The sequence below is a fragment of the Dendropsophus ebraccatus genome, chromosome 3, assembly GCF_027789765.1.
Source record: "Dendropsophus ebraccatus isolate aDenEbr1 chromosome 3, aDenEbr1.pat, whole genome shotgun sequence".
Lineage (NCBI taxonomy): Eukaryota > Metazoa > Chordata > Amphibia > Anura > Hylidae > Dendropsophus > Dendropsophus ebraccatus.
Genome location: NC_091456.1, coordinates 162,369,937 through 162,378,668, shown reverse-complemented (window position 1 = coordinate 162,378,668; position 8,732 = coordinate 162,369,937). Strand labels below are relative to the sequence as shown.

Sequence of the window (8,732 nt, the reverse complement as noted above, 5' to 3'; positions counted from 1 at the left end):
CTACAGAGGAAGGTGACCGCTGGCTAGTGGAGGGCTTTCAATGTGGGGCTTAGGGTCTTTTTGAGCAGACAAACTGGCCATGTAACGCTGTATGGTAAAAACTATGCGAAGCAGCTCCTCTGCAGAAGGAAAATCACGCAGTTTATTGCCAAGAGGCTGGAACCCCAAAACAACTTTCTACAGATGGGTGACTACTCTCTGGAAGAGATTCTGGCTTGGCATGACAGTACCGGTTAGATGAATAACTATGCATAAATATATCAAAGATATATAATATGTGTGACGTAACTCCTGCAGGTAGAATGGGAGAAAAGAGGAGGTACTTACCATATGTACACAGGTGCTTCCTGCTAATTGGGATCACATGGGTCTTACAAAGGAGGAGTGCTAGCCACAATGCAAAAAGGGTCAGAAGTAATGGTGAGAGGTAACAGCTTGTTAACCCTTGTGTTGCTTGGTGGCCGCTTTCTCCGCCGGCAGTGCCTGCAGGGTTCGGGGGGGCCTTTGGGGTTTGGTCCTGTGACATTGGGGTTGCAGGGCCATTCCATGGCCCCCCTTTCCTAGTTGTGCACGGTTTGTGGGGTTGGCGCTTGCTAACCGACACCGTGTTGTTTGGTTAGGGACTCGTGTATCAGAGACCTGCACGTGGTACATGAGGCAATATGGTTCATCAAATTATATACTAACTTCTGATGTTGGTTTTTAATGCAGCTGATAGGCTTTCGTTTCAACCATGGCTGTAATGTGCAGCCATTTCTGTCCTTTAGGCATATGTATAGAAAAAAATAATAAAGGCAATCAAAAATTTTCTCTTACACCAATATGATACTAATAAAAACCAGAGATCATGGCACAAAAAAAATGACACCCCAACCAGCCTTGTAGGTGGAAAAAAAAAGCGTTATATACGTCACACTTGTATATAACAGAACAGTTCTGGAACATGTTTTCTTAGGTTCTTATTTCTATTAGGAATGTATGAATCAGTCTAATACAGTCTGTTACTAAGAACACTGACCGGGCAAAATCAGAGTGGTAACCTGTTATTCATGTTTCCAGTAGCAATAGAAAACAATGGCATAAAGCAGGTCTTTAAAAAACAAAAACAAAAAACACCCCTAAATTATCAAACTATAAAATATTCCCAGCTGTTATTTTCAATCCTCTCAGACAACCCCTTTAATTCTATGTGTGAACTTTACAATAATGTATATGAGTGGCCGCCACAATGTCCTGCTGTCATGATGTTATAGTAAAGTTTTCTTGTGTTGCAATGCCTCATTTACATATTATGACATCACGTTATGATGATGTCATGATGACATATACCATAAGACAGTGTGTAAGGCTGTAGAATGTGTCAGTTCTAGTCTCCTCTTTGTAGGGTATAGATCTGACTCTGGCGACCAGTGGCTACTGGAAGCTGTTTCTTATATCAATTTGATTGATATATTATTCAATGATGATGTGGCACTGGGCATTAATAACATTGATGCTAGTAGCCCATTGTCTAGGCTGTATCCCATGTGACAAACATGGGAAGGAGGCCATGGAGAAATACATCATGCTTATCCAAGACCAACAGCTGGAGAAAACCCTGCAGGGTAATACCACCATGGTGCAGATAGCCAACGCTGCCCAAACCCAGCTGCTGGAATACCTGGGAAAGGAAGTCCAGATAATGGGTACAGGATTTACTTACTTTTATTATAATATCCGTATGAAAATTCAAAAAGAGATTCATGAAAAGAACTAACTCTTGTTTTTTTATTTTCCAGATAAATTTGCCATAGCGGACATTGTGTCTGAGTATAAGAAGACGTTGAACATCATCGGGGAAATGGAATTTAAAGGTAAATACAGAATTTTCAATGTAGATGAACAGAATGTGATGGAAATAAGCAGAAATGAAATGGAGAAGAGACTTATATCGGCCCTTATTATCTGTCTTCATGTATTCCAGGCGCCCAGCTCCTTCACACCATACTGTTCCAGTTCCAAAAACTTCTGGAGCGATTTAAGGATATTGTTGAGGAGGCGGAGAGAAGTAAGTGAGATATTTCTTCATGTCTATACAGAATTAGGATTGTTATTGGATACACAGCGGCAACTGGATGTTATATCTAATACCGATACTTATTCTGGCTTCTATTGATGGAAACCTGATGTAGCAGAGCTATATGTATCATTAGCTGCCACTCATTCCTTATTATGGCTCTTATCTATTATAACCGTCCATTCCCCAACCAACCAATCCTGCTGCTTCTAACAGCCGCTCCCAGCTCCGAGGTTAGAATGTTGGCAGCCGGACAATATATGGTTGCTATGGCAACAAGGCCCGGGCAGCTGGGCAGTTAAGATCATTACTAATGATAACATAATACATTACAATACATGTACCTGCAATGCTATGGAGAACCATGGAGAACATGGAGATTCAGCTCCTTGCTATATGGTTTTCTTTCTGATACCAGATGTTTTGCACAGCAGCAGTCACTTTACTTTTACATATAATTAAAAAAAAGCCAAAAGCTGCCTCCATTGTCTTTATGTTACAAATAGAACCCGAAACTGGTATAATCCAAATTTCTGCATGAACCCATACTGTATTTTAAGGTGATCTAAGCTTCAAAAAATGTAAATATTTCAAGCTAATAAAAAATCAGATGGGGGACATTTATTAAAAGGCTAAAATGCCTTTTTTAGACACAGATGGGCCCAATGGGTGTAAAAGTACTCGCCAATGGTCTACTCGCGAATATTTTACTTACATCGGCCCCATCTGCGTTTTTTGTGCTTGAGGGGCGGAAAGGGGGTTTTACGGGGGGGGGGGGGGGGGCAGCAGCAGGCGGAGGGGGCGTGGCCTCTGTGTGTACAAGATTTAAGTAGACGCAGTGCACCTAGTCATAAATCCTCAGAGCTCCGGCACTGCAGGCGTTGAAAACACCGGACTTAATAAATGTCCCTCCTATATAAGAATAAGAGAATCCACTGGGGAAAGTATGGCTAGTTTCTGCGCCTTATGGGGGTCTGTCACTGGTCATTCTACAACTTAACCAGCCAAAGGCCATATTCACACTACGTAAGTTACGTAATAATCACGGCCGTTGTTGACGATTTGCAACAATGGCCTTGATTACTACCAAACTTACGTCGTGCTGCCTTCTATGGAATCCCAGGCGGAGCGTATACACATAGTATACACTCCAGCCGGGATTCCTAGTGGCGCCGCAAAAAAAGAACATGTCAGTGCCCACAATAGATCGTGCAGCTCTGGCTGCACGCTCCATTGTGAGCAGCAGGGAATTCGTATGCGGGAATACACTGATGCACCCAAATCCTAACTTAGCGGCAGTGAAGATCATCCTGCCGGTACTGCGGTACTTCTCTGACAGTAGCCGTTCCGTGGCTGGGTCACGGAGCGACTGGTGTCTCACGCTGTGGGAACATGGCCAAATACTGTATGGGAATATAGCTCTAGGGTAATATACATGTATACTATATCATATTTAGGTTCTGTGCCCACTTCAAGAATATATCGGACAAAGGCAATGTTGTTATAGACAGTAGATTAATTATAATAGAGATCATTATTAGCGGCCGTCTATATTACAAACTGGCTGCCCTTGCCCGATATGTTGCCAAAATGGAAACAGCCTCAGTGTGTCGCTCATATATTGTTTTTTATCACTAACAATTTGCATTTCTATATTTCACCTATTAGGAAGGTGCCCAAACAAGCAAGGTGAGTTCCTAGATTTTTCTATTAAAACATTCTACATTACACGTCCACATTACATAGTAACAATACATAGTGACCTTGTGTAGGAGCACAAGAAATAGACGATTACAGTGCAACAATTCTGATTAGAGATGCTTTGTTTAAAGCAACATTGATCTACATTCATCTCTTTCAGGCTGCCGGCTATGGCTATATCCATGTTTTCCAGGTGGTCCCCAGGCAGTATCCACTCTCTGCACGAAGTTGGCAGCCTGGGGGAGATGAGCGCAGATCAGTTCTTCTTTATACAAAGCAAAACTAATCTGATTCGCTCATCTCTTCAATTCTCATTCGCTCATCTTCTATCAATTCTGATATCTAGAAGTAGAAATACCGTCCAATTTTAAGACTGGGGAATTACTAGGCTCCTCACATTTATCAAAACCCAGACACAATGGTCAATTCTAGACTGTTACCCCTGGCAGTATATTTCCCATCCATTAGCCTGTATACCAATGTCATGTGCTAAATACAATGTACTGCAGACTTACATTTCTTCTCCAGACACATTGACGGCTAGAAATGTTGATTCTTATACACAACATGGAAAGAAAACTTTAATAAAATGTTTCTGGTTTATGAATCTGACAATGGAATCCTAATATTTCTATTTTTCTGTTATTTCTCAGATTTTGACAACTGTGGTAAGTAGATTATTTTTTTTCATATAAATGTTATAATATCTTATATTCAGTAATTATTACATGGGCAGTAACTGCAGCTAAGTGTTTGCCCACATGTCTTACCATTGTAAATGTATAAAACAATTGCTTCTCCCCAGGCTTACTTGTGCAGACCTACACCCGCTGTGACACCTGTGAGGAGGAGAAGGTGATATGTGCCGGGGGCCCTCCAAGTAACCAAGGTATGGATAATAGGAAGATTTCATCATACAGTAGCTGATAGTAACATTCATCATGGTGGCCAGAATGACGGGTATCCCCATCTGGCTGGGATGTTATGGGGGCTTGTAGTCTGGACATCTGTACATGGCACTTTATAGAGGACGCTGTATAGAGAATAGACCGCACCATATATGATGTAAGATGTTTCTCTCTCCTCGCAGAATACTTGGACCAGTGCAGCTGCGTCTGCACCCAGCACTCATGTTTCGGTAAGTATCTGCTTATATTCTTATATATAAATTCATATATATTAAGCGGCACAAAACACAGGACCTGAAATCCCCTTGTACACTTTATTAGTAGTATTCGAAATCCTTCTAATAATCCATAGATCATGGAAGGAAATATTCCTGAACAAGGAGGATATTTCCATTAGGGTAGCTTCACACGTACTCTGCGAGTTTGCAGCGAAATCCGCTGCGGATCCTGGTACAGTGAAGTAAATGGGTCACATACCAGCAGCGGAATGGGTCACCATACCAGGATCTGCAACGGATTTCACGGAAAACTCGCAGCGTGAAATCCACTGCAGATCCGGTACTTGTGAAGCTACCCTTAAAAAAACTCTCCACTAAGAACCCTTCAGCTGCCATAAGCAGAATAGAGGGATCATTTTGGGGCAGCCGGGCTTTGACCATGTCAATTTGAGATTTATTCTAAAGAAATATAAAACTTTACTTATAATTGACTTTTTCTCCTTGTATCAGACCTAAAGACCGGAGACCAATGCACACCGTGCAGGGATCACGCATCTCATCTGGCAAATGTTATAAACTGTGGAGGTAAGTAGATAGTAACTGTGTTATTGTGTCCTATCAGTTATACTGTACAGACATCTCCCTACACTGACAAACACCCACTAGTTAAATCTAATATTCCATATCACCTATTTTTTTGTCTAGACACAAGCTTAGCCATTGCTGAAGGAGAAGACCTAATCCTGAAATGTCATAATGAATGGTTCTCCAGCCTCGAGGATGGATACAAAAATCTATTCTATAAGGTAAATGCAGCGACAATGCACGAAGTAAATTCTTTTACTATGTGCACCGTGCGGTATGAATATTAGTATAGTTTGGGTCATTACGGATGTGTGGATACCAAACGTATAGTTTTCTATGTTTTTATAAATGTTTTATGTAGCAATAATGTTATGTTATAAATGAACCTGGAAATGATTTCATTATTAGGCTATGTTCACACATAATATTTCTGTCTGTCTTTGTGTCAGTCTTTTTTCAACAAAAAGCAGAAGTGGGACTGACAGGTTTTCAAATCACTCCTGGTTTTGGTTGAAAAAAGACTGACCAAAAGACTGATGGAAATACTACGTGTGAACATAGCCGTAAAGTGAACTTGTTTGTTTCCTCCCATAGTCATCACCATGATATAATTAATCTTGATTAAAATCCACTGAGACATATAGGATTCTAACAATCTCTTTTCTTATCCCTCCAGAACGCTGAACCTGAGCCTAAAATTACTGACGAACCCAATGTAGAGATCAGGGGAGTTCAAAGGTCAGATTCAGGAAAATACACATGCATGACCATACTGAACTCCGGCATACCAGTGGCTAAATTTACCTACAATGTGGAAGGTAAGGAGGGCACATTATCACTGACACTTCTGATCTACTGTATTAATGTCCGACTATTGTATTGTAGAAGATTCTAGTTCCTAAATATAAAGTGTGACCACTTGTTGACATGTTTCTCTACCTATGTGACCTGTATATTTGTACTCACCCTGCAGGTCAATGCTTTTTTTTTTTTTATTCCTTTATGACTTGTAATATATGTTTATATTGTTTTCTTGAAGGTTTCTACTATTCATACTGTCTCTATTTTTTTTTTAGTTAAAGAAGGAGAATCAGGAACGTTTAGCGAAGTGACAGAAATTGACTCACTCCCTGCCCTTCCTGATGATGATGATGAGCTCCCTGTATCTGTGACTAAGCAGCCAGTACCAGTAGTCTCCCATCATCACCTACATAACAATAAGGCCTTTCTGGCAATGTGTGGAGCCGCTGCCATCACCATGATTGTCATCTCTGCTATAATATGGTAAGTAACACTTATAAGATACTGTCAGAATAAAATAACATGTAAGGCTCCCTTCACACATCATGGAACTCTATCCGGATTCTTACCAGAAAATCCAGATAGATTTCATAACCCGATTCCTGTATTATGCCATTTTTTGAAGTTGATTCTAATTAGTGTCTCTTCACATGGGAGTTTCCATCTCTGTTTCTGAAGCAAAAAGTGTGAATGTAGACCTATTGGCTCTCTCCAATTATCTTCAGTTCTGTTAGGATTGCATTGCCTATAAAGGATAGAGTATCATAGTCTGCTACATTATTTTACCTAGCAATGTAGACACCTGCCCAATGCTATTACAGGCCACAAGATCTGTTAGAATATATGATGGGTTTTCTCTTGATCTGGCAGATACAGATCTGTTATGGCTCAATCACAATCACAAGTCTTGATGTCAGTTTGATGGAGGATTAATATTTATTACAATAACATAGGAAATACTATCAATAGGATCAGTCATCATATACAGCACATAACCTAAACCACATGGCGCGGAGGACATCTGCTCACAGGTTAACCCAGATGATAGAATTTTCATAACTGGTCTTCATTTTTATCTCTTTCAGTTTCATCATGTGGTGGTGGAAAACAAAGAAATCCGCACAGCCTCAGGTAGAAGACGTTGTGTAACAGTGCGAACAGTAAAAACAACAACAAAAAAATGAAAGAAAAAGAAAACTTTGAAAAAACCTTCCTTCCCTTTACCCTACACCCTTAAAAAATACTTCTTTCCCTTTACCCAACCCCACAAAAAAATTTCCCATACCTGCTTTCCCCAAAAATAAAAAAATAAAATAACCCAAACTTATCCCAATGTTATCCTCCATTTTTCGTTTGTCATAATCTTATCTGTACACTGCAAAATTGGTGTCCTTAGTATCTCTTAATTATCTGTTATAGTGTCCAGGTTGGGAGTAGATAGTTTGTGGGAAAAGATTCTGTATAACTTTTTTCAATTTAACCCCTTCATGTCAGCCATACGGCTGTATATGTTACTTCTGCAGATGCCGTGTGCAGCAGGAAAATTTCCCTGGCACAAAAGGGGTTTTAATGTATGCAGGGCTGCTTCAGTGTTTCTAGCAATGCTCCTGGCTTATAATCAGGCCATGTAAAAGGTCCTCTTACTTCTGTGTGGTCCGATCAGCAGTTTGCTCATAGAGACTGCCCCAGGCAGACTCTATGAGCAGAGCGCCGATAATACTGACCAATGTATGTAACGGCATAGCAGTGATCAGTATATGCACTGTTATGATTATACAAATATGATTGTACAAAAAAATTAACATTAATAAACATATTTGATATCATAGCGTGCAGAATTGTCCGGTCTATTAAAATGTAACAATAATGTTCCTGCAATGCGAACAGTGTAAAGAAATAGGAGAAAAAAACCCAGGTTCACAAACTTTTCTAATTATATATCAGAAAAAAATTATAAAAAGAGATTTTTAAAAATTCCATTTACATCAAATATAATATCAATAAAAACTAAAAATCATGGTGCAAAATATGAGCCCCCAAACAGCCCTGTAGATGGAAAAGTAAAAGTAAAGGAAAAGTAAAAGTAACAGTTATGCTCAGCCAATCGCGGCTGAGCACAGTTGTGATGCGGCTGAAGGGGGACGGCGGCAGGGATTCGTCCGTCCGAAGATGACATTTGGCACAAGATGGCGGACGGCCTCGACACGGATCAGGTAATGTATAATGCACCACACACTTCCGGGTACACGGGTGGGGGTGGTGGGACACGGGGAAGGGGGCGATTCACAGACATAACATACATTACAAAGTTGTATAACTTTGTAATGTGAGTTATTCTGTGAATAATTTTTTAGCGCCGCACTACCCCTTTAAGGTACAGAGCAGTGTGCATGTGCCCCCTCTAGTGGCTAGAACTATACTACATGCAGAGGAACATACAGCTTGACCCGAAGGCCTGAAGGA

The 8,732-nt window shown here is 40.4% G+C and overlaps 1 protein-coding gene across 2 annotated transcripts; it reads left to right on the top strand.

Annotated features, from left to right (window-relative positions):
- Window positions 1-1,388: 1,388 nt before the first annotated feature.
- Window positions 1,389-7,583, top strand: LOC138787421 (uncharacterized). 2 transcript variants are annotated; one of them, XM_069964721.1, is made up of 12 exons: window positions 1,389-1,685; window positions 1,779-1,853; window positions 1,964-2,047; window positions 3,725-3,745; window positions 4,411-4,425; window positions 4,563-4,646; window positions 4,848-4,895; window positions 5,394-5,468; window positions 5,589-5,689; window positions 6,145-6,286; window positions 6,545-6,752; window positions 7,355-7,583. In XM_069964721.1, the coding sequence occupies exons 1-12, from the start codon at window positions 1,460-1,462 to the stop codon at window positions 7,416-7,418; spliced, it is 1,143 nt and encodes a 380-aa protein (XP_069820822.1). In that variant the 5' UTR covers window positions 1,389-1,459; the 3' UTR covers window positions 7,419-7,583. The 2 variants fall into 2 exon arrangements, with proteins under 2 accessions (XP_069820822.1, XP_069820823.1); XM_069964722.1 differs by lacking the exon at window positions 1,964-2,047.
- Window positions 7,584-8,732: the final 1,149 nt, after the last annotated feature.

What these genes read in the sequence shown, in the direction of transcription:
- LOC138787421 (XM_069964721.1), top strand. Translation starts at nt 1,460, where the DNA reads ATGATGATGTGGCACTGGGCATTAATAACATTGATGCTAGTAGCCCAT. An exon ending in AAAGGAAGTCCAGATAATGG is followed by an intron (nt 1,686 to 1,778) that starts GTACAGGATTTA and finishes TTTATTTTCCAG; the next exon opens with ATAAATTTGCCATAGCGGAC. An exon ending in GTCATCTCTGCTATAATATG is followed by an intron (nt 6,753 to 7,354) that starts GTAAGTAACACT and finishes TATCTCTTTCAG; the next exon opens with TTTCATCATGTGGTGGTGGA.